This window comes from Mustela nivalis (genome assembly GCF_964662115.1).
Source record: "Mustela nivalis genome assembly, chromosome: 5".
NCBI lineage: Eukaryota > Metazoa > Chordata > Mammalia > Carnivora > Mustelidae > Mustela > Mustela nivalis.
The window spans coordinates 15,199,720-15,225,204 of record NC_139024.1 but is presented as its reverse complement, the minus strand read 5'-3'; the positions used below and the strand labels follow the sequence as shown (position 1 = coordinate 15,225,204).

General features: G+C 45.5%; 1 protein-coding gene and 1 long non-coding RNA gene across 4 annotated transcripts in view; one reads left to right on the top strand and one right to left on the bottom strand.

Moving 5' to 3' along the window:
* AKAP12 (A-kinase anchoring protein 12) overlaps positions 1 to 18,422 on the top strand; it is a 98,059-nt gene extending 79,637 nt beyond the window's left edge. For 2 of the 3 annotated variants that reach the window (XM_082730073.1, XM_082730074.1), the window contains 2 exons: positions 11,695 to 16,681; positions 17,342 to 18,422. In XM_082730073.1, coding sequence (XP_082586199.1) covers positions 11,695 to 16,673 — 4,979 coding nt within the window. In that variant the 3' untranslated portion in view covers positions 16,674 to 16,681; positions 17,342 to 18,422. Of the gene's footprint in view, positions 1 to 7,401; positions 7,508 to 11,694; positions 16,682 to 17,341 lie in introns of those variants that run through there. The other variant, XM_082730075.1, reaches the window with a different exon arrangement.
* LOC309864506 lies at positions 18,094 to 24,106 on the bottom strand. The gene is made up of 2 exons (XR_014311579.1): positions 18,885 to 24,106; positions 18,094 to 18,852 (listed from the first exon to the last, which is right to left on the bottom strand). It is a non-coding gene; the product is annotated as an uncharacterized lncRNA (long non-coding RNA).
* Between the last annotated feature and the right edge of the window lie 1,379 nt (positions 24,107 to 25,485).

The window sequence follows — 25,485 nt, the reverse complement described above, 5'->3', positions numbered from 1 at the left end:
AGCAAGCAGGCCTGGTGGGGCTACAGAACAGAGCGCTCTGGTTACCCTAAACTGAAAAAGTTAATGTTGTAGCTTTTGCAATATTGCACTTTTTCTCTGACAAAAATGACTATTGTTGTACCACGGGACTTGGAAAGCTACGTTTGGATAAAAGCATTAAAATTTTGCAATATATCATATGACGACCTCTTTCTTGTCTTCTCTTAAACATCTACAATAGAAGACACGAGTTACACTTTTTATGTCTTAATCTCTTAAGTATTTGGAAGAGTGAGAACAGACCCTGTAGGTTTTGGACTTGTTGATTGATCTGCAACCGTTGATTGCATTTGTGGAGTTTGGAGGTGGGGTGTCTGTGTGGAGCACAGCTTCTCGGAGAGTACTTGGACTTTTGGGGGGATCATGTGCCTTTTGAAACTCGGGAAGTAGGGGGATGACGATAGTTCCACAAGGACAGTGTAAATGTGGCCACGCACCCCGGACGCCTCTTGTGTTTGATTTCCTAAATGGGGATTGCCTAACTGGACATTTATCTGGAGATGAAGCAGAGTTTACTAGAAAATAACACCTAAAAGCTTTCATATGCTCTACGAAAGTGGGATTTCTATACCATAAATGATTTCAAGTTTTGCTCTTGAGACATCATTAAAAATACTTCCCGTATTCTCACATTAACTTGACTCGTTACTATTTCACAGCCTTGTAGGGGTCCTGTTCTTGTTTTTTGACCTTGAAAGGGCTTGTGATGACAAACTCATAATACTAAGAAATACGTAGATTAGGGGTGCCTGGGAGGCTCAGCCATTAAGCGACTGCCTTCTGCTCAGGTCATGATCCCAGCGTCCTGGGATCGAGACCCACATCGGGCTCTCTGCTCAGCAGGAAGCCTGCTTTTCCCTCTTCCACTCCCCCTGCTTGTGTTCTCTCTCTAGCTGTATCTCTCTCTGTCAAATAAATATTCAAAAAAAAAAAAAAAAAAAGGAAAAGGAAATACATAGATTACTATCAAAGCCCTTAACAGTTTTCCTATAGTTTAATGAAGGGAGTGGCTTATATTTTTAAAAATGAAAATACAGTGGGGCGCCTGGGTGGCTCAGTGGGTTAAGCCGCTGCCTTCGGCTCAGGTCATGATCTCAGGGTCCTGGGATCGAGTCCCGCATCGGGCTCTCTGCTCAGCAGGGAGCCTGCTTCCCTCTCTCTCTCTCTCTCTCTGCCTGCCTCTCCATCTACTTGTGATTTCTCTCTGTCAAATAAATAAATAAAATCTTTAAAAAAAAAAAATGAAAATACAGTTACAGGTGTTCATTCCAGAAAATATATACTACTGGATGCCACTGTTCTCTTTTACTTTCTACACTTTTTAGGGATACTTTTTCATTTGTCTTAGAAAAACACAAGACAGGCTGACAATTACCCCAAGCCTCTGGTGGTAGGACAGCTTTAGGAAGCTGGTACCTTCGTTTGTGTCTGTTATGTACTGTGTCTTCAATATCTAAGGTCCACCATAAGGATTTTTTTTTGAGGGATATTCTGAAACTTTAAATGCATGAAAGCACCTTGTACATCATTTTAAAATTTGTGTTTTTTTGGGTGCCTGGCTCGCTCTGCCAGAGGAGCGCACAACTCTTGATCTCAGGTTCGTAAGTTCAAGTCCCACACTGGGTGTAGAGATGACTAAAAAAAATACACTTCCCCAAAAATAAAATCATCCTTTGTGTTTCCAAGAAACGGTTTTCAACATACGGACACTCTCACACAGACATGATTAGAGTCTTCTCCCCGAAAAAGGGAATAGAAATGCATGGTTTCGGTAATAATGTTTATTTGAGAAGCAGGACTTCTGTGATGTTTTTTCACTGACGGCGATGTGGGAAAATAGGTCCACACAGACCATGTCCCAAGCAAATGGTGGGAAGCGTGGGTCTGGTGAGTGTGTGGCCTGAGGTTAGGATGGTAGAGTTTTTTTCCTTTGTAGTCAAAGCCCTTTTAAATGGCTTTGGGGTGTGGAGAGGACCAGTATCTGCCAGCTCTATCTACTAGAGTTTTTTCCTGTTGATAAGCAGTCCGGGCTCCCTTTCTAAACTTTCTTGCTGTCTTTGATACCAGGCAAGAATGTGGAATTTTCTAGCTCAGTCACCAAAGCAGTAGGTAAATGAGCATGGTGTTTAGACTTTATGGGCATTTGGGAATCTTGGTGGATTGAGAGCAGTGTTCTTCAAAGTGGAAAATTTCGATCACTCTGAGTCTCGCATGAGTGATAACTGTGTGTCAGAAAGGCCTACTGTAAAATCAGTTGTTTCTGGGGAGGGACTTTTTGGGTACCAAGAAAGTGCATCCTCAAATCAGTGATGCTTAGATGATCAAGCCTTTTGATTGTCCTCTTTCAATCCAGTGGGACAGATCTAAGGCAGATAATACTGAAGGGAGCTGATGTGTTGAAAACTCGAGCAGAGGAGGTAAACTGAGGAATGAAATGTTTCTGGGTCTGGTTGTGAATGGATTCCACTGTGTGAATCTAGGTAGGTGAACAGTGGCCTGTCTTTTCTAGAAGATACTAGTATCACTTGCCTTCTGTGTCACATATCTGCTGCCTTCACTCCCCTGCCCAGACCCCGACAAACTGGGCCAGCAGGTTTGCTCCCCCAGCGATGATCTTTAACTCATTCAGAACCAGTATGCAGACAGCACATAAAAATGAAACCAGATGGGATCCAGAGGGAGACAAACCATAAGAGACTCTTAATCCCTCCCACAAAACAAACTGAAGGTTGCCTGGGTCGGGGAGGAGGGAAGGCAGGGGGTTGGGAGGTGGTTGGGTTATGGACATTGGGGAAGGTCTGTGCTATGGTGAGTGCTGTGAAGTGTGTAAGCCTGATGATTCACAGACCTGTACCCTTGGGGCTAATAATACATTATATGTTAATAAAAATTTTTAAAAATGCCTGGGAAAAGGTTTCTGCTCACCACAAACTAGAACAGGGACAGGAATGAGTGTGGTCTTGTCTGGAGATTCCCTTTTCTGGCAGCACGTGGGAAAGGTACTGGGTACGGATGAGCCTGGGAAAGCGGGGGTGGGGGGGGGGGGTCGGGGGTTGGGGGGATGGAGTTCAACACAAAAAGAAGGGATGCGTCACTGTTCTGACCCTCAGTTGGTCCAAAATGGGGTAAAGGGTCTAGATCCTCACATGGTTTGAATAACAAACAGGAGAGGGAGGGAACCAACTCAGTCTGTCTGTGCCCCGTTTTTCCCTTAGCATCTGTGTTGAGAGTCAAAGAGGTACACGTTCAACTATAGAGAATTTGACAAGGCACCTAAGCTTTATGGATTGGTAGGTTTTTGAGGGTTTCCCCCCCCCCCCTTTTTTCTTTTTGTGCTCCTGATCTAGGAAAATTGAAAGGCTTCCAGTGGTGGAGTTGAAAACTGTTCAATACTGCCCTCTTCTGTTCAAACACTTGCTCAGGGGTTTGGACAGTGATTTATATACTGTATGCATGTCATTCCCAGTTTTCCGAATTTGAAGAATCTCCTGCAGTTTATAAAGATCATTTTGGGGGCGCCTGGGTGGCTCAGTGGGTTAAGCCGCTGCCTTCGGCTCAGGTCCTGGGATCGAGCCCTGCATCGCATTGGGCTCTCTGCTCGGCAGGGAGCCTGCTTCCTCCTCTCTCTCTGCCGGGCCTCTCTGTCTGCTTGTGATCTCTGTCTGTCAAGTAAATAGGTAGAATCTTAAAAAAAAAAAAAAGATCATTTTGGAGTTGGGCAACAAAATAATTAAAATGAAATAGTTCTATTCTAAAGAAGACAATGAAGAAAAAAATTAGAGTTTTTGTTTTATCTTAACAACAAACGGATACTTACTCCTAACAAGCCTTCCCAAAGGTGACCTATGTTTTAGGTGAAGACGCTAAGAACAGAAACTTCAGGAAATTGGCCCAAGGGCCCAGTGCTAGATGTGGTGCAGCTGAAACCAAATCTGTCTCCAGAACTTTGGCTCTTTTAATCTCCCCCCTCCCTGAATTTGGGAGAGAGTAATTTTTCTGTTAATACCTTGATAAAACATTATGGTCTGTGCTGTGCGGTTAGGATCCAATGTCTTCTGTGACCGCCACCCTCTCTCCTTTTGTTGTTTTCTGTATTATTAGTTGTCTGCACCTGTTGATTCTGCTGAGTGTTTCTTAATTGAAGTATAACTACGTTATATTAGTTTCAGGTGTATAACATAGCGAGTTAACAGCTCTGTACGTGACTTACTGCTCACCACGTGGTGTCGTCCCCGTCTGTCACCATACAATTTCATGTGATGTACTTTGAATTTCCGTGATTATTTTATAACTGGAATTTTGTACCTCTTAGTCATTTTTATCTATTTCACATATCTCTGGGTGTTTGTTTTTTTAAACAGTGTCTTTTTTTTTTTTAACAGTGTCTTTGAACTTAGAGAAAGTTGCAAAAATAAAAAACAAGTACAGGAGACATCTATATACCGTTTATCGAGATAACTGTATTGTTAGTATTGTATTGCATTTGCTTCCTTATTTACTTTTCCTTTGTGGTAGAAAATAAAATAAAACCAAAACCCAGCATACAGGTTCCTGTCAGCCCTTGTATGGGCAGGAGATAGGACTTGGTCTGAAGCTGTTGAGGGTTCAGTTATCCATGTCATTTATTCCTGAGTATTAAGTGTCCGTTTCCTAAGAAGAGATACATGCTCTTTATAACTGTAGTTCCACAGCCGTGTCCTGTATTGACATCATTACAGTCATTATGTAGAATCTATCATCCTTGTTCGAATTTTGTAAACTAATCTAAAAGTGTCCATTTTAGCATTTCTTACCTTGCATTGTGAGATCCATCCGTGGATCAGTATTACGTGTTAAATCCATTAGCTTCTTTAATTTCTGCACTCCTTGTCTTTTAAGACACTGACATGTTGGAAGCATATACTCTCCTCTCCCCATTTCCACTGCATTCCTTTGTGTTTATTTCCTTTTTCATGTTAGATTATGCATTCTTAGCCACAGATGCTGCTGTGTCCCTTGTGAAGGTTTTAAACGCAATGTGCATCTGGCCCTAATGGAAGTTGGTGTTAAGTTTTTGCCCCATCTCCCCACTCTTACAGCTAGTGAGCACATAAATACCCTGCCCGCTCTCTCTCCCATCCCCCACTTAGCGCCCATAGATCATAGCCTCACCCAGTTTTACCATAATGGTTGGAAATGGTGATCGAGTGATTTGACTCTCTCTGAGTGGGTGAGTAGGATATATATGTTCTTTCTTTCTTTTTTTTTTAATGGCATGACTGTAATCATCAAAAACAGCGTTTTTACACTGAAATAAAAATTTTTAAAAAGATTTTATTTATTTATTTGCCATAGAGAGAGACCACAAGTAGGCAGAGAGAGAGGGGTAAGCAGACTCCCCACCAAGCAGAGAGCCTGACGCGGGGCTTGATCCCAGAACCCTGGGATCACGACCTGAGCCAAAGGCAGAGGCTTAACCCACTGAGCCACCCAGGCACCCCAAAATAGAATTTTAAGTGCTGTCTCCATCTAAGAATGGGAGTAGACCTGTCTCAATACTTTTTCTTATCATAAGTAGCAGTTACAAATTACAAAATATTAAAATTTTTGGAAGATAAGTATAGCACTTGATAAGTGTATGGAATTTCTCCTTTACAAAGACTGACTTTGTTTTGTTCCTATTTAATGGTCCCCCTCCAGCCTTTGGCCCACCAGAAATGCCACACCCCTACTCTGACACTGGCCAAGTCATGAGACCATTTAAAGAAAATAGACTGTATTTTTTAGAACAGTTTTAGGTTCATAGCCAAAATGACTTGGAAGTACAGAGTTCTCTATGCCTCCTTGCCACCCTGCCATGAATAGTGTCTCCTATTACCAAATTTCACACCAGAGTGGTGAATTTATTATTTTTGATGAAGCTACATTGGCATCATTACCACCTAAAGTCCATAGTTGATACTAGGGTTCACTCTTGGTGGTGTAGATTCTGTGGGTTTTGAACAAATGATAAAATAATCATAAGTATCTTCCCTGAGAGTATCACAGTGTATAGTTGACCCTTGAACATCATGGGGTTAGGGACCTACTAGTTAAAAATCCAAATGCAAGGTTTGACTCCTGCAAAACTTAACCCTACTATTAGCCTGCGGTTGACTAGAAGGCTTACTGATAATATAAATAGTTGATTAACATATTTGCGTGTTATATATATGATCCACTCTATTCTTAAAGTAAGCTAGGAAAAGAATATTATTAAGGAAATCATAAGAGCAAATACACTTACACAGTACTGTGCTGTATTTATTGAAAAAATCCATGGGTAAGGGGCCCCACATGGTTCAAACCCATGTTGTTGGAGGGCTCACTAGTTTTGCTGCCACAAAATCTTAACATGCTCTGCGTGTTCATCCTTCCCTCCCCCGATCCTTTGACAGTACTGATTTTTTTTTTTTTTGTCTCTGGTTTTGCATTTTCCAGAATATCATATGGTTGGAATCATACAGTATGTAACCTTTTCAGATAGGCTTCCTTCACCCAGTGATAATGCATTTAAGGTTCTTCTGTATTGTTGAATGGCTTTTTGCTAGTTTCTCTTTAGCGCTGAATGATGTTACAACATTTTCTGGATGTACCATAGTTTATTCATCCATTTATATAATGAACATCTTGCGGTTGTTTCTAAGTGTGTGCAGTTATGAATAAAGCCATAAACACAGCTACAAACATCCATACGCGGGTTTTTGTGTAGACGTGTTTTCAGCTCCCTCGGGTGAGGTACCAAGGAGCAGGTTGCAGCTATCAAGGTAAGAAAATGTTTAGTTATGTGGAGAACTGCCAAGCTCTCTTCAAAAGTGGTTGTACCATTGTGCAAGAACCACATAACCTTATCTGAAGTCCATTTATTCCTCAGTTGGAAGGACAAGGTGAATTCTTCCTTCAAGCCCAAGGCATTGTGACTCTGAATGAGCTCTGTAATGGGAACGTGCACAAGGCACACAGTTCTTGTCCTTAACTCAAGAAATTTAAGTTCTTACAACCAAATGAACCATGCTGTGGGCAGGATCCCACTATCCCCTTGGCCATCACTATGCATTGCGATTTTGGAAATGACTGCCCAACAGTTCAGATCAGAGAAGCAGCTCAGATAGCCGACAGTATGGAGGTCTAGCTGTCGGCCAGTCCTTTAGCCATGAGGATTTTCAGAGTTTGAGTGCGCTTACGTTTGAAGCGACCCATTGGGATGATGCACAGGACCCTCGGGACGTTTTCCTTGCGGGCTTGTGAGGCCAGAGCCCTTGGGCGGCTGGACCGCGAGGAGGCTGTGCCCTCTGTGACGCACGTGGTGGCCTCCAGGGGGCGCCCTCGTCAGCGCTATCAGTGTCCCCTGCGCGATGGGGCAGCTGGGAGAAGCTTGGGCCTCCCCGGCCCCTGTAGCGCTTCCCTGCCGGCTGGCGGCGCGTGATGCCCTGGTGGAGTAACCTTTGCCGTGAGTAGCGCGCCCCCCAGCGGCGGTTTGCCCAGGGACGCGGGGGGCGGGGCGGGGCGGGGCAGGGCGGGGCGGGGCGGCTTTGAGGGCCACCCACAGCACCCGGTTGTTGGACGATCCTGGCTCCTGGGACTGCTTCGGTCATTAGAAGCTGTAGACCAGTTGGTTGGCCAGTTAGGATTTAAATTTTCTCGGGATCCTATATCCCTCTTTAAAGAGATGAGTTCAAAAAAATAAATAATTAAAAAAAAAAAAAAAAAAAGCGAGAGAGAGATGGGTTCTGCCCGTAAACTGCTGTGGGTCAAGAGCCGGTCTCAGCATCGGGGGGCTGGCGGGGGCGTCGCCAGCTGCTCGGTGCCGCCAGTTGGCAGCTGTTGGTTTTTGTCTCTCTCCTTGTGACTGTCAACGGTCCAGTCACCCCAGAGTGGAAGAAAAAGTGTTTCAGATGGAAAGCGATCTGCGAGCAGGCAGGGAAATGGGGAGGCAAGTGGTGTGTGTCGGAACACCCGTGGTCTCCCCTGTGTGAGCGAAAGGTCTCTGCGTTGTCCAGGGAAGCTGAGAAAGGTTAGTGGACGAGTGTTTTTCTCCCGTGCCTGCTGGCAGGAAATTTCATTTCTCTCTGTGTACGTTTTCAGTAAAATTGTGCTAGTGTGGAGTGTATCATTGGGGGTTGACTTTTTCCCTAGTGCGGTTTCAATGGTATCGTGTGCCTTTTTAAATTACAAAGTCACATCTCAGAGCGCCTGGGTGGCTCCGTTGGTTAAGCGTCTGCCTTTGGTTCAGGTCATCATCCTGGGGTTTCTGGGATGGACCCCCCCCCCAGTTGGGCTCTCTGCTCAGTGGGGAGCCTGTTGACCCCTTCCCCTCAGCCCGCCACTTCCCCTGCTTTTGAGCTTTCTCTCTCACTCTTATCTGTCAATAAATAGTCTAAAAAAAAAGTTACATCTCTTGTGTTACATTAAAAGAATTCAGGGAAAGGTTTTTTTTTTTTTTATGAATGTACTTTTATAATGAGGGAAATTAACAAATTTTAAAAATTATTTATTGGAGAGAGAGTATGAGCCAGAGGGAGAGCAAAGGGAGAGGGACTGAGGCTCTCAAGCAAACTGAGCCCATGAGAACCATGCTGTATATGTATGGATATGTATGGATATATTCTAAGTATTGGTATGGATAGTTTATAATTATTAAGCTTCATTTTACGCTGTGGGTATTAAGACCTTTTCTGGCGGTACCTGGGTGGCTCAGTGGGTTAAAGCCTCTGCCTTTGGCTCAGGTCATGATCTCAGGGTCCTGGGATTGAGCCCCCACATCAGGCTCGCTGCTCAGCACGGAGCCTGCTTCCCCCGCTCTCTCTGCCTACCTGTGATCTCTTGTCTGTCAAATAAATACATAAATAACATCTTTAAAAAAGCCCTGGGAAGTCTGTTTGAGATCATTCCCTCCTCTTTCCTCCCCACCTGCTCTGTTAACTTGCTCACTCTCTCTTTCACAAGAAATAAATTTCAAAAATTCTTAAAAATCACATTTATATTCCCCAGAGATCATGTGAGGGGTGTGTGTTTGCTGGGGTGTAGGGGGTTTGGTAACAGGGGCGGGGACCAAATCGGAATCACACTATATATACTGTTTGGTAATCCGCCTTTTTTTTTTTTTTTTTTTTTTTAAGTCAAACTTCAGCTCTTGCTTTCAGGAAAAGTTCATCTCATCTCATCCTAAATCATACTCAGTTATATTTTCCTAAAAAAGCCAAAAATCTCCTTTGGCTAGTTTGCCCTAACCAATAACCAGTCTAGGATTGTGCCCGGTAGATCTTACTGTTATGCTTCTTAAGATTATTAATTTAGCACAGTATCTCCTTCCTTTATCAAATTACATTGATTTTGCTTGTTTAAACCCTCAATGATATTTTATATTTCAAAACTGTAGACAAATAGAATAAAGTCATATACACGTGACCTAATTAGCAGTTACATAGAGTCTAGCACAGTCTCTCCTGCCCGCCCTCCTCTCTCTCCTTAAACTGTTTGCAAGTTGCTTGCAGACAGTCTACTTGGGTTTTTGTTGGACTTTCGTACATTCTGACATTGACATAGCTGCCAAGCTAGATGTTGTACTGAATATCCTTCATTGATTCATCTGATAGTTTCCTCACAGTTAAGATTCCATTAAGCATTTTTGGCAGGAGTACTTAGAAGTGATTTATTGGCCTTCTCAGTGCTTCACATCAGAAAGCACAATGATAGTTTTGTTCCATTAGTGGGGATGTTTAAGGTGGTACTTGGAGATTTCTCCACTCTAAAGGCAGGCTTTCCTTTTGATCTGTGTGTCCATACTCTAAAACTACAGGTTCCTGACAACCTTTCACCCAATGGTTTTAGCATTTCTGGATTTTTGACTGAAGGAGTTACTACAAAGATACTGGCAAAGAGCAGTTTTCTTAATCTGATGGCAGACAACTAAGCTTTTTCAAATAACATGACCGTTTAAGCTACTGCAAATCAGATAATTTCCTTGCTCTGCGTTCAAGTCCTTTCTATAAAAACTTCTCCTCTAACTCCTGTCTTTTTCTTTTGCTTCTGAATGGCTGGGTGTTTTTTTGTTGTTGTTGTTTTTGTTTTTAAGAAAAATACTTTATTTATTTGACAGAGCACAAGCAGGCAGAGAAGCAGGCGGAGAGAAAGAGGGAAGCAGGCTCCCTGCTGAGCATAGATGTGGGGCTCGATCCCAGGACCCTGGGATCATGACCTGAGCCGAAGGCAGAAGCTTAACACTGAGCCACCCAGGCGCCTCCGAATGGCTGGTTTTAATGGTGATATGACTAGTTCCATATTTATTCAGTCCCAGCTGCATTCAAAACAGTAAAACTTCTTGTAACCACACTTGGCCATGAAAATGGTGTTGTGTATTATTTTATATTGAACATAATGAGAAATGATTTTTTACTTTATTCTGAGCATTGGAAAAGTTCAGGTCGGTGGACCCATTTGATGAACTGAACTAAAACGTGGCTTTTCCTCCCCAAAGAAATAAAAGAAAATCCACTTACGTTAATTTCATGTAAGTGGATCATACTGGATGAGGGGACACAGTCTCTTCTTCAAAGACTGTAATGCTCAACGTTTTCACGGCCAAACAGCTGTTGACCATGGTCTAGAAGGAGCCTATGTAACTGGCTATAAAAGAAACATTTTTGTTAACTCATCCTTAACAATGTGAATCTTGATGGGGTTGATGCGGTAGAATTTTGAAATTCTAATGAGTGACTGTAGATCAAAGTAGAAATTATATCTAAATTTATTATTGATTGGCACTTTTCATGAAGAAGTATTCCCTGTTCCCTATTTTACTTTTTTAGTATCACTCGTGATTCATGGATTCTTTTCTTGTTCAGTGTTTTGTACCCCATCCTTCTCATCATATTTCTTACGCTTCAGTGTTGGTCCAGCAAGAGACCCCTTCAAGCTAACTCCTGTGTCCCTCTGTCACACCTCTCAGCTTGTGAGCACCACCTTTCCTTCTTTTAATTTTGTTTCGTTTTGTTTTTTATTTGAGTTTGGTTGACCCACATTACTTTAGCTTCGGGTGTACAACACAATTTTTCACATTCTGTGTTACATTATTGAGCACTTCCCATCTGTCGAGATAAATTGTTCCTTGTATTTGCCCTTCCCCAGTCTTGAATTTCCCCATGCAGCTTCCAGTCCATTTTGGGGGACTTATTAAAAGAAAGCGCCAGCTAGTTGTCACATAGAATACCTCAACTTGAGATTTGTCTAGATTCTTTTGTTGCCATTTAGCTTATTTTTCTAAAATGGGTCGGATTCTGTCGTGGGTGTGATGATTGATCCATTCTCTGTTGCAACAGAATCTGCTTGTCCCACTTTAATGATGTTGCAGCTACTTATATATAACTAGTATCCTGGTACTTGGGTGTGTAAACTTCGCTTTCACAGGGAACAGAAGGAGCAGAGTAGTATCTGTAAACCTGAATTTTTAAAAGTCATTTGAAAGAAGCAGATGCTGTCTCATGGACTGAGATTTATAAATACTGAGAAGACTGTTAGCCTATCATGAAATTGCCTGAGATTAAATAAAGTATTACTTGGTTATGTTTTTTAAAACATGTATAATTTTTCTGAACTGTAATAATTCTATTCTTCTCCACCACTCTCCTTTTTCTGTAGTTGGACAGAGGGAGTCTGAAGATGTGAATGAAAGAGCCTCAGATAAGGTGATGGCTGCTGGCTCCGTGGTCGCTCAAGACCTAGCAAAGGATGGGCAGGAGGAAATGCCTGAAATCATCGACCAGATTCCTTCTTCAGAAAGCAATTTAGAAGAGCTGATACAACCTGCTGATTCCCAGGCTAATGATGTTGGATTTAAGAAGGTGTTTAAGTTTGTTGGCTTTAAATTCACTGTCAAAAAGGATAAGACCGAGAAGTCCGACACTGTGCAGCTACTCACTGTCAAAAAAGATGAAGGGGAAGGATCAGGAGCAGCAGACGGGGCTGGTGACCACCAGGAACCCAGCCAGGAGACCGGAGAGGCAACAGCCAAAGACAGTGAATTAAAACAATCCACGGAGAAACCCGAAGAAACCCTTAAGCATGAGCCAAGCAACACAGAGATTTCTCTCCAGGCTGAGTCTGGTCAAGCAGCAGAGGAAGGCAAAGAGGACGGGGAAGATAAACAAAAAGAACCCACCAAATCTCCAGAGTCTCCAGCTAGTCCGGTGGCCAGCGAAACAGCATCACCCTTCAAAAAGTTCTTCACGCAAGGTTGGGCTGGCTGGAGAAAAAAGACCAGTTTCAGGAAGCCGAAGGAGGAGGAGCTGGAAGCTTCAGAGAAGAAAAAGGACCAAGAGCCTGAAAAAGGAGACACGCAGGAACAGGAAAAGACAGAAGATACCTCAGAGAAAGTGGCAGCTTCTGAGCAAGAGGGCCCCCAGGAGATCGCCGAGAGCGTTGACGCTGCCAGACTGTCCGCGGAATTTGAAAAAGTAGAGCTGCCCTCCGAAGATCAAGCGCAGGGACCCCCCGAAGAGAGACCCGCCCCTTTAGCCACAGAAGTATTTGATGATAAGGTAGAGATTGTTGCCGAAGTCCACGTCAGGATGCCAGAGAAGAAGACAGAAGAAGAGAAGGCTGAGGGAGAAGAAGCAGTGGAGCCTTTGCCGTCTGAGAAAGGGGTAGACTCCCAGGCTGAGCTCGAGAAAGCCGAGCCTCCTGAGGAGCCGGGGAAGATGAAAGAAATGTGTACCCCCGGAGGGGACCACCCCCAGCCGGCGGACCTGAGCCCCGAGGAGAAAGCGCCCTCTGCACACCCGGAGGGCGTCGTAAGTGAGGCAGACATGCTGTCCTCCCAAGAGAGAATGAAGGTGCAAGGAAGCCCTTTAAAGAAACTTTTTACCAGCACTGGCTTAAAAAAGCTTTCTGGAAAGAAACAGAAAGGGAAGAGAGGAGGAGGAGGGGATGAAGAGTCGGGGGAGCACCACCAGGTCGCAGCGGAGTCTCCGGACAGTGCAGATGAACAGAAGGGCGAGAGCTCTGCCTCGTCCCCGGAGGAACCGGAGGAGATCGCGTGTCTAGAGAAAGGCCTCGCGGACACACAGCAGGAGGGGGAGGCTGAGGAAGGGACTACCTCCGACGGGGAGAAGAAGAGAGAAGGTGTTACTCCCTGGGCATCTTTCAAAAAGATGGTGACGCCCAAGAAACGTGTTAGAAGGCTTTCTGAAAGTGACAAAGAAGACGAGTTGGAGAAAGTCAAGAGCGCCACCTTGTCTTCCACGGAGAGCGCGGCCTCCGAGATGCAGGAAGAAGCCAAGGGAAGTGGAGAAGAGCAGAAGCCAGAAGAACCCAAGCGCCGGGTTGATACCTCAGTATCTTGGGAAGCTTTGATTTGTGTGGGATCATCCAAGAAAAGAGCGAGAAAAGCATCATCTTCTGATGATGAAGGGGAACCGAAAACGATGGGAGGAGACGGCCAGAAACCAGATGATGCAGGAAAAGAGAAAGAAACCGGACCGGACGCTGCGCTTGCCAGTTCTCAGGAACAGGATCAAGGGCCGGGCAGCCCCTCACCTGAGCAAGCTGGCAGCCCCACCGAAGGAGAGGGGGTTTCCACCTGGGAGTCCTTTAAAAGATTAGTCACTCCGAGGAAAAAATCGAAGTCGAAACTGGAAGAGAAAAGCGAAGATGCTGTACCTGGGTCTGTTGGAGAACATTCCACATCAGATGCTGAGCCTGGGAAAGAAGAGTCTTGGGTTTCCATTAAGAAATTTATTCCCGGACGAAGGAAGAAAAGGTCAGATGGGAAAGCAGAACACGCCACGGCTGAGGATGCGGGGCCGCCAGAGGTCAACGAAGATGACTCCGATGTCCCGGCTGTGGTACCTCTGTCCGAGTATGATGCGGTGGAAAGGGAGAAAATCGAAGCTCAGCAAGCCCAAAAAAGAGAGGAGAAGCCTGAGCAGCAGGTAGCTGTTTCTGTGTCGGAAGAGCTCAGTACGAATCTGGTTCACGGCGTGAAGGTGACTGTCCTCGACGGGGCCAGGGCTGTTAGCAGTGTCGAAGAGAGGTCGCCGTCTTGGATATCCGCTTCGGTGACAGAAACTCTTGAAGAAACAGAGGAGGAAGCCAAACCCCTAACTGGGGAGGTACTTGAAGGAGAGGTCCTTGCAGAAGAAACCTCCGTTGTTACCAAAACTCTTCCAGAGGGGCAAGATGCCACTGATGACACGGTCGTGAGCGAGGCGGAATTAACTTCAGAGGCCGTGACAGCTGCAGAAGGTGCAGAGGCATTTTGTGCTGAAGAAGCCGCAGAAGCATCTGGGGCTGAAGAGACCGCTGACATGGTCTCAGCTGTTTCTCAGCTCACCGACTCTCCAGAAACCACAGAGGAAGCAACACCGGTTCAGGAGGTGGAAGGCGGTGTGCCAGACCTGGAAGACCAAGAGAGGCGGACTCAAGAGGTCCTGCGGGCAGTTGCGGAGAAAGTTCGAGAAGGATCACCGCTGCCTGATGGCAGGGGGCCAGAAGACATGATTCAGACAACAGGGGACGTAGGAGCCAAAATACTGGAGAAGCTGGATGGAGCCAAAGAGGATGCTCCAGGGCTAGACCTGAAGAAAGAGGCAGATGGAGTGTTGGAAGTGAAGGCACAGGAAGCTAAAGCTGAGACTTTGACACAAGCCGAAGTAGTCGTACAGGCCACCCCAGAAGGCTTTGAGAAAGTTCCTGCAGTCACAGACAGTGTGGACTCCAGTGAGCCTAGAACCACTTGTCAAGCTGAAACCTTGGTTGGGGTAAAATCAGAGTTGATTCTGGAACAGGCTGTTGCTCCTGACTCCGCTGAAACCCTTACAGACAGCGAGACCAACGGAAGCACCCCCGTAGCAGATCTCGAAGCTCTCCCTGGAACACAGCAAGAGCAGATCCTGGAGATGCGTGAAGATTCCCAGGTCCCAGAAGCAGAAGCAGTTTCTGTCCCCGAGCAGCTGCCTCCAACACCTGCTAGTTTTCCATCCCAGGAAGAAATTAAAGGACATTCAGAAACAGAAGAGGTTCTAGAACATATGGACAAAGAGGTACCGGTGGAAACCGTACCCATTCTTTCAAAGATGGATGCGATTGAAGAGGAAGGTCAGTTTACTGGTGGGGAGAGCAGAGAGAAACCGCTTCTCGAAGGCCCTGTCGCAGGTGCAGACCTTGAGACCACCGGGAGTCAGGAAACAAGTGAAGTTGTCCTTGAAGATGAAGCTCCTAAAGAATCTGAATTTCAAAAGGATGACGACACCGAAGTCCACAGCCCTACACCATCTCCCACCCCAGTGCAGGAAGAGGTGGAAGTTCAAGGAGAAAGGGAGGAGACGGAAGTAGAGCCAGCTCAAGCCACCCAAGAGGAACTCGAGCAAAAACCAGCTGTGACCACATCTGAGGAGCTTCGTAAGCACCTGGAGGAGACAGACAGCGTGGCCGTCCTCCACGGGGAAGAGGAGGTTACCGCTTCAGAAGGTTCTCCCCGGCCAGTGCAGGAGGAAGTGGTATGCACAGAAGTTCAGGTCCAGACCCCAGAGGTGTCATTAACTCCAGCAGCTGCAGCAGTGGAGAAGAAGGTCTTAGAAGAAACTGTCAAGATTGTAGAAACCACGGAAACTTGGGAATCTGCAGACACACAGTTAGTACCCGAAGAAGAATCCTCCGAAAAAGATAAAGACTTGACCGCCCAGCCAGGGGACATCGAGGCACCCACAGGGACTGAGGCTCAGCCGGAGTCTGCACCCGTGACCACAGCGGCTGCGCCTGAAGGAGGCATCGGTGCTGACCTGGAAGGAGAGAAAAGCCCACCCCGGAGACCGTCCCCGGAGGAAGAGGGCGCGCCCAGTGCTGGTCCAGAAGTCCAAGGGAGTGAAACAAGAAAGGAAGATGGAAAGGCTGAAACCGAGATTTTGAAACTTGAGACTGAGAGCAGTAAACTTGTACACAATGTAATCCAGACGGTTGTCGACCAGTTAGTGAGCTCGGAAGAAACAGCCGCTGATTTCCAGACACAGGCCCCGCCGATGATCGCCGACGCCCCGGAGGGGAGGGTGCACCCTGCGACCGAAGAAGGGGAGCCTCAGGCCACTGCACGGGATGGAACTCAAGCTGCGGTGGCCAACGGAGAAGCCACGCTCACCGCCGGGGAACAGACCCATTCCGACGTGTGCGAAACTGTGAGTGAAGCTTCAGTTGAGGTGGCAAGTGTTGAGGTAGAACCTTCCAGCATAAATGACCAGCAGCTCGAAGAGGCAGTTCTCCTGTCGGAGGAAAAGAAAGAAGCAACCGGGACCGAGTCTGTTGCAGAAGATGGTGATCGTGCCGGCTTAGAAGAAAGGTTAGAGGGGTTCCTCTCTGAACCCCAAGAAGATGAAAAAGGTCATGTTGTGGAGCCGGAAAACCAGCACTCAGCCCTGGAAGGTGTGGCGGCCCCAGGAGGCTTGAGCAAAGAGTCCCCAGACACAGATGGACCAACCCTGAAGGAGAAGGAAGGTGGCCAGGAAGTAGAATTTCCAGAAGGAAAAGTCCACAGCGAGTTAGAAGAAGAGATCAAAACCGAAACGCAGGACGACACTCAGAAACAGGAGGGAGAAGAACCGACAAAATCCGAACCCACAGGATCCTAAAACGTCATGTAAGCAAGTTTCATCTTCTAAAACAGTCTTTTCCTCTTTTCTTGCCATGTGACGGCATATTTGCTAGAAGGGAAGCAGGAGTTTGAGTCATTGTGACTGTAGGCAGATCCTCGAGTTAGGCAAAGAACAGTCAAAGGAGATCCTGGTTTCCTTTTTTCCCCTCACTGACCTGCTGCCATTCAGGCTTAACTGATGACACGAAAACAATGAGCTCATTCTCCACCCACGTGCCTGCTTTCAAAGAAAGTGAGGGGTCATGTGTGTGTGCACAAGCGTGCATGTGTGTGTGTGGCTCAAAGGCTTAAGAAACCGGTTGTGCTCCCATTGAATTTTTCTTTATAAGCAGAAGTTCATGGTGAGTTGCTGTCCTACAGCCTGAAATTGTAGTTGATAGCTCTCAAGGGAAAAAAAAAAAATTTGTTCCCCCATCAGTAGGAACAGGCATTTAAAAAATTTCCCAATGTGTGTGATGGACCCAAATGTTGGTGCTGGGGAGCCACAGCTCCCAAGTTTTGGGGTGGCCCAGTCTGAACTGCCACAGTTCTGACCCACTTGCTTTTGCGGGGGCGGCGCTCTGCTCTAAGGGCTTCTGCTGCTCCTGGAACGAACGAGGGAGGAGAAGACCTTGACTGACTTTGCATTCTTCCTTCCTCCTCCAGGTCCAGCCCACGTGTTTGCAAGACCAGAATGTGAAGACGAGCAGTAGGAGGCGATGGATGCTGCTGTCGAGACTCGAGACCAGTGTTCCAGACTCAAAACCGAAGAACAGGTCCCTGGACTGACCTTTCTGGAGCCCCTGACAATCCTGAGGCTGCATCGGGAGCTAGAGCCATCTAACACTTCCTCCTCGCAGGGCCTCCCCCCTCACTTTGCCCTGATACCCTGTTCCAATGTTTCTGATTGAAGGTCCTGAATTCTTAACTCGGAACTGGAGTTGGCCAAACCTGGTTCTGCTTCTCAAACTGGAGTATCTTCCTTTATGTATTTATATGTATGTTTTAAGTAACCCTCCTTCTGTATCTATTGTATATTTTTTTTTCTTAATGATTAAGGAAATGTGCAGGATGGTACATTCCTTTTGTGTCGCCCAGGATAAGGCGGGCCAAGCAGCCATGCAGCCGCGGTCAAGTCCGGGGAAGTCGTGAGAACAACTCCCTAGAGACAACGTTCCTGATCAGAAGCTATAGTTCGTACTTTAAAATCTACTAAGGAGTAGGGTCCATGTTTCATACCGCTCTAAAATGGGTCACTTTCCTATTAGGCACAGTGTGCTAAAACTAAAAAGCCTTTTTGGGGTGGGGGAGGGGAAACATACAGAATGTTCCATTGTTACTGTGAAATTTCTTTCTAGCCCAGTGGGGGTTGGAAGGGAGTTTTTTGTTTGTTTGTTTGTTTGTTTTTTCCAGTAGCGAATTCACTCTAAGCCTTTTTTCTGAATTGTTGTGGCTGTTTGGAGAGAGGAGTGTGCTGAAATCCTGAGGCAAGGTAGTGAGAAACGTTTTTCATCTTGTCAAGAAAACAGTTGGCTGTTTTAAGGTTTTGATTCTACTCTTCTGTGCTGGACGACATTCACACACAGCGTGAAGGAAAGTCAGGTTCTTGATGACTGGTATTTTGGTAGGTCCTGGATTGTGTCTGTGCCATATCTGTGCCCACTCTTTAAAGGACAATGTTGCATTATGTTCATTTGGATAAACTGTGATTTGACAACCGATTTAAATAAAATATTTGCTTCACGTAGATTTGCTGGTTTTATTAGATACTAGGAAGCCTGGGGCATGTTTGTTGAGATCTAAAAGCAGCTAAGGTAGAAGTTTCCAGTGTGGTCACTACATGGTATCACCACTGGATACTGCTTTGAGGTAATGTTCAGAGGAACTCCAGCAGAGAGGCATCAGTTGCAGGTCAACCGGGAGCTTTTGAGACGGACAGGACTGATACAGTGCTACCATCTGGTGGTGCCTTCCTGGAAAAGTCAGTTTTCTTTCATCATTCTGGGTTTTAATGAGAAACGTCAAGAAAGAAATTGTTAAGAAGGCTTAATAGTAAAAATGCCTTGCCCAATAGGTGATTTGAGTATTTTTTTAAAATATCAAAATGATTCTTAATTTATGCCAATATGTAAAAGACTTTGTCAGACTTTGGCCACAGTTAGCTGTGTCGTGTTCCGCTTCTTCACACGTAGAAATGGCCTCGCCACACGAGCATCTTAAATTGCACTCAAACTCAGTACTCTGGTTTGCAAACTGAAATTATGACTGCTAGTTAATGATTTTATTCTAGATGTTCTAGGAAGACAAGTTTGGCAGAAGGAACATAGGTTGTTAGAATTAGAAAGTAGTTGATCTTAGATCAACAAACCTGACGACCAAAAAAAGGGGGGGGCCATATCATATCATGAGACACCTCATGATTAACAGTGTATGACATTGTAGCTGAGAAATACTTAATACCCTTTAAGGAGTTATTCTCCTCTATCATAGTCATCTGAACATCATTATGAAACTTAAAACCCCCAAATTTAAAAAAAACAACCCTCTGATCTAAATAATTTTTTTGCCAACTTAGAGACTTAAAAAAATCCAAGTGCTGATGTCAGTTTTTGAAGATCAACCAAGAGGCACTGGAGATGAGAGCAAGCAATCTGTAAGGGGCTCCTGATGGGTCAAACACTGACTTCATCTCTATGGCACGAGACGCTTCACTTTGAACTGATTAAGGCTTTATGTAGTCAAGTGATTAACTTGGATTTTTTTTTTTTAACCCCCTCCCACTCCATTCTATTTGGGTTTGCTCTTCCCGGAGCACCTGTGGCCAAGTCATTCTGGTTTTCCAGCAGTGGTTGCTTCATGACTGTACTTTTCATACTCCTTTATCTGGATGTGCCTCGGATTATCTCTGTACGAGTTCTAGACCTATGTCTGTTAAGCAACACTTCCATTAGCCGGAGGAATGCTATTAACAGTAGCATGACATAGAATCCTGTATTACAATTCTAAAGCTGCTGTTGATTTATGAAGTACGTACCAGCGAAATGTAAACTGCAGAAGTTGGAGCAAGTGCCTATATTTTGCTACTTTTGGCATTACTGTAGAGCCATGTACAGTAGAACGCAATGCAAGACTTGTAAACTCTCACCACTTCTTATAATTGGGGAACGTAAAATGTTTCCCCTCAGGTTATTTTGCTAATGGTACACCTGAGTTGCCTCTCTGTTAACACATACTGTGTTTCCCGTATTTTCCTTTGGTGTTTGGAGCTACAAATAGTCAAGGGCTGGAAATTTTAGCTTTCAGTGTAAGCTTCAAGCATAGCAAGTTTCTTTTAACCTGAGAAAATATTTGATTCCTAGTTCTGTTTGGGGGGCAGATTTTCATTTATCTAAATAAAATGCGACCTAATTAAATGCCCTGGATTTTCTTGTCTGCAATCTCACCTTAATTCAGTTTTGATTTCTTTTCTCCACTGCTGTGGTAATCATCACACGTTTAACTTCTTTTAATTACTTACACCTTTGCAACATTCTCCACAGAGCATTGTGGGAGTTTGGAATGTACCTGGGACATGTGTAAATGCACCCAAAATGGTCAGTGATTCTTAACCTTTTGGGAGCCAAGGGCCCTTTAATTAGAATCTCATTAAACCTCTGGCTAGGTATGTGCTATGATGAGTGCTGTGAAGTGTGTAAACCTGGTGACTCAGAGACCTGTACTTCTGGGGATAAAAATACATGATACGTTTATTTAAAAAAATAAACTAAAAAAGTAAAACAAAAACAAAAAAACAACCAAAAACCTAAAACCCTCTGGCTGACCTCGAACTCCCCAAAGTAGAGTTGTTGGATAGTCACACAGACCTCCCTCTGAAATCCCAACCAGTAACTAGAACCAGAGGTAGGAACCAAGCTCTACAACGAAGGCGATGGACCCAGCAGCCCCAGGTTTCCCAGACGGTGAGAGGATGGAGGCTGAGCGCAGTGTTCTGTAGCTTCAAGCCCAAGTGACCGTTCATTTCTAATGGAAATGGATCAGGATATCCGGGCATAATTGTTCTGTAAATGCAAACTTCTCCTCCCCACCCAATTCCTTACTATCTCCACCTGGAGTCACTGGACATGATCTGGGGATCAGGGTTCTAATTCTACATATGAGAAAGTGGAGATTGAAACCACTGGTTTTTAATGGGGCGCGCGGGTGGCTCATCCGGTTGGGTGTCTACCTTCAGCTTGGTGGTGGTCCTGAGGTCCTGGATCGAGCCCCGCCTTGGGCTCCATGTTCAGTGGAGAGGCTGCTTTTTCCCTCTCCCTCTGCCCTTCCCCACCCCCTTGCTCTTGGTCACTCTCTTTCAAATGAATAAATCTTAAAAAAGAGCAGCGTCACTGTAACACTATTTGGAGACCAGTGTTAGAATTTCATAAATGAAGAAAATAGGACTGAATGTGCCGTTTTCCTGTGGCAGGGTACTGAGTACGAAGGCCTACCTCTAACTCAACCCTGTGCTTTACCTCTTACTCTAACTCCAAATAACTTGGTATAATTCACGAGCGGAGAGGCAATACTATAGATTAATTTAAAAACCACGTTGTGCTTGATTCTCCTCATCCCTGTTCTGATACCTGAAAAAAGCAGGCAGGGTTTCCTCTAGAACTTGAAACCTAAACAAAATCGGTGTTCTTTTGAAAGACTTGACAGAAATAGGTCTCGTGCCCCGCTTTGGGGCACGAGACCTATTATAAATCATTAAAGTAACTTAGCAAGGAAGTGAAACGGTCCTTCTGTGTTAGTGATTCCCAAGGAGTGTTAGGGTCTTGTGTGGTGCGCTTTACCCTATTCCCTTGTAGCGTTCTTGGTTTCAGTGGCAAGGGAAGGGTGTTACTGGAATTTAATGTGCTGGCCCAGGACAGCCCTTCATAGGAAAGGAACTTCTACCTAAAATGTCACGCGTCTCAGGGGCACCTGGGTGGCTCAGTTAAGCTTCTGCCTTTGATTCTGGCCATGATCTTGAGGTCCTGGGATGGACGCCGGCCCCACATCAGGCTCCCTGCTCAGAGGGGGAGTCTACTACTCCCTCTCCCTGTGCCCCTCCCCTACTCCCCCCACTGCACACAAGCTCTCTCTCAAATCTTCAAAAAAATAAAATGACATGCATCTGGAGAATTGCTTCCAAGACTGGAGGTTGGGAAGAGGACTACAAATGAGAATACCATAATCCAGGCAGGAGTTGATAATGGGCACCATGAAAGCAATGGCCTTTTGGCTGGCGAGCCTATGGGTGAGATGGAGAGATGTAGGAGGGTCGAGTCAACAGGGCCTGACACCTCATTGTCTGTCATGGGAACTTGGTGGAGTGAAGTAGGACATTCTGGGTGACCAGCCTCGGTGTGGAGCTGAGCCATGACATGGGTGGGGCCAGGAGATGATGATCAGTTTGGGAATTGTTCCATTCGGGGGGGCCCAGGAGCTATGTGAGGGCAAATACAGATCCGGCCTCGGGGAGGGTGGGTCTTGGGAGAGTTGAGAACGAGAGCCATGGCTTTTCCGTTCTGTGTCCTGGAAGACCCAGAGCCGTGAAATAATGGCCTAAAATCTCACACACAACCTTTGGTCAGGTGATTGAGAAGAGGAAGCTTGCTTGCTTTCCTTTTTTTCCTTCCTTCCTTTTTTCTTTCTTTCCTTTTTTATTTTGTTTTTTGTTTTTTTTTTAAGATTTTTACTTATTTGCCTAAGAGTGACCAGGAGAGCAGGAACACAAGCAGGGGGAGTGGCAGAGGGAGAAGCAGGCTTCCTGCTGAGCAGGGAGCCCGATGCGGGACGTGATCCCAGCACCCTGAGATATGACCCTAGCTGGAGGCAGACGTTTAACAACGGAGCTCCCCAGGCGCCCAAGAGGTGGCTTTATGGCTTGTCACTACAGTGTCATTTCAGAATCTTCATAAGAGTCTCTCGGGAATGTGCTTTAGGAACTAAGAAAGCAAAACTCAGGTGCCTGAGTGGCTCCGTGGGTTAAAGCCTCTGCCTTCAGCTCAGGTCATGATCCCAGGATTCCCGGATCGAGCCCCGCATCAGGCTCTCTGCTCAGCAGGGTGCCTGCTTCCCTTCCTCTCTCTCCACCTGCCTCTACTTGTGATCTCTGCCTGTCAAATAAAGTCTTTTTAAAAAAAAAAAAGCAAAACGCACCACAATGCATTCATATTAGTAATTAGAAGGGAAAGAGACATAGGTAAATAGATAGAAGAGGAAAAAATAAAGAGAAATATGTAAATAAAGCCTCCCACCAGAGGCCGGGACCGCTGTTCACTGCTGTGTCCTTGAAGATCTTGGTAACCTTCAGAATGACACGGATCTTCCCAAAGTTACGAAGACCCATCTTACTCACAGGCGCTCTTTCTAGAAATGAAACCTCCACTTGTGTGTCATCACATTTCATTTCTTTCCTCCCCTTTTCCCTTTCGGCTTGGGTGGCCTGCTGCACGGCTCTCCAGCGAGGCTTGACGGGGGAGACCCGTTCCATGGGGCGGCGGGCCTGTGGGAGGGTCGGTCCCCGCAGCGTTCTGGGTCCGTCCTCGCTTCCACCCCATGCCGCACCGCGGAGGCTCCGGTCCTCCCGCATTTGTCTACTCACGGGCGTTACTACCTAACTGCAAAGATAAGATTTTTTAGTTTCTTTTCTTTCGCTGACCAAAAAGGACATGGGGGCTGTGTACTTACTTCTCAGGGGTTGTGTGGCCTCAGCCGACCACCTCCGTGCCATTTTGTGTCCTCACCCAGATCCTGGCCCCTTTCCTACGGAGGAAGCTAGGTGGCCTCCCCGAAAACTACTTAGAATATTCGATTACTTTAGCTTTATTCTTTTCCATGCTCACAGGTTACAGGTGCCTCTGGAAGGAGAGGAGGGAGGTTTAGAATAAAGCCCATTTCTTCCAAGGGCTCCTGTACCAATGTGTACAGATCATATATCTCGTTAAGGAGCACTTTGCCTCAAAGAAAGCAGAATGCTAGAAATTCTCGCAGGTCTCTGTGTGGCCCCACAGTAGGTCCCCTGGTTATTGCAATTCTAAGGAGCAAGTAGAACCGGGGAAGGATAGGAATATAGCAGAAATGATAGAGTAATGCTGTGGTTCTCAAAATGTGGCTCCTGGGAGCACCTGGGTAGCTCGGTTGGTGAAACATCTGCCTTTGGCCCAGGTCGTGATCCCAGGGTCGTGGGATGGAATCAGCAGGGAGTCTGCTTCTTTCTCTCCTCCTGCTCGTGCTCTCTCTTTTTCTCTCTCAAATAAATAAAAATCTTTTTAAAAAATGTAGCTCCAAAGGGGGGGGGAGGCCTGGGTGGCTCAGTTGGTTGAGCTCAGGTCATGATCCTGGAGTCCCAGGATGGAGACCCGCAATGGGCTTCCTACTCAGCGGTGGTGGGGGGGGGGGTGGTGTCTGCTTGCTCTATCATTCTCTCTCTCTCTCAAATAAATAAAGACTTTAAAAAAAATGTGGCTTCCAGAATCATCGTCATCATCTCATCTGGGAACCTATTAGACGTGCACATTCTTGGGCCTGACCTCGGACGAACTGAATCAGAGACTCTGCCAGGCTGAAAGTCTGTTTCATGAAGCCCTCCGGGAGATTCTGATGTGCCTGTTTTAGGACCACTGCCGTAACATAAGGCTATAGAACGGATTTAAGTTAATTGCCTCAGTCGCAGAACAAATAGGTTAGCAGGTGAAAAAGCTTTCCTTTCCCTGCCCCTGGCACCTCTCCCCCAGCAATTGCTTCTAGTCCACAGAAATGTTTGCACATTTGGGAATACATGTCTTTTCCCGCTGCCTAATATAATTTGGACAAACCTAGGTCTGAAACCAGACACAAAAAAGTAGGTCAGATGAGCAAGGAAAGCCATGCCTTGTACTTCTTGCTTTTGCTGAATCAAAGGCTTGTCAATTACAATAATACAGGACTTGCCCATTGCCAAGGGCTGGTCAAAGGTGCTTGTTAGGTGTAGGCATCCCTGGGGGAGGAGAAAGAGCATTGCTTTTTGAGGGAGCCACATGGGGTTTTAAAAGATGACTGTCTCTATTTGGCTGGATAACCTCAAAGAGGTTATTTAATTTCTTTGGGGCTCAGTCTCCTCATTTATAAAAATGGGACACATGCTTGCCAGGATGATTGGGAGTAAATGAAAGCCTCTAGCACACAGACACCCTGTTGAGGATCTCACGTACCCCACTCAGCCCTTCTGTTGACAATGCCTTCTTCACAAGCTGCGATGTTCATAATGACCAAGAAATTAGGCAGGGCAGGTGATTACGTATTTTTCAGAGAGCAGCGCCAACTTCAGTCAAGAATAACCATGTTTTATATTCAGAATTACTTTGATCTGAAGAGAATGAAACCACAGAATATCATTTCATCCTGGTCCATTTATTTTTCACATTGAAGATTCCGAGTCTACTTTTTATTTAGAGAGTTGTTAATGGGTTAGCTAATACCCTTCTAGTTGTGTTTAAGGGGCTAGTTCTAGAAGAGGCAGGTTAGTTGATCTGTCTCAAGATACTTCGTTTTATATTTACTCAAAGATTTCTAAGCCTGAATCTTGCTTACCTGCCAATGATGTATGACAATGGTTTGTTCCAGACTAAAATGGAAAACTAAAGCCAAGCAAAATGCAATCTAAGTATTTTCAGGATTCTGAAAATTGTCCTAAAAATGCAGTCAATCTCAAGAACAAGTTTCATTCCATTCCGATAAACTACTCTCCATACAAGTAAGTTTGTCTCAACATTCCTTACTAGTGAATGAGTGAAGAGGGCTCCCCC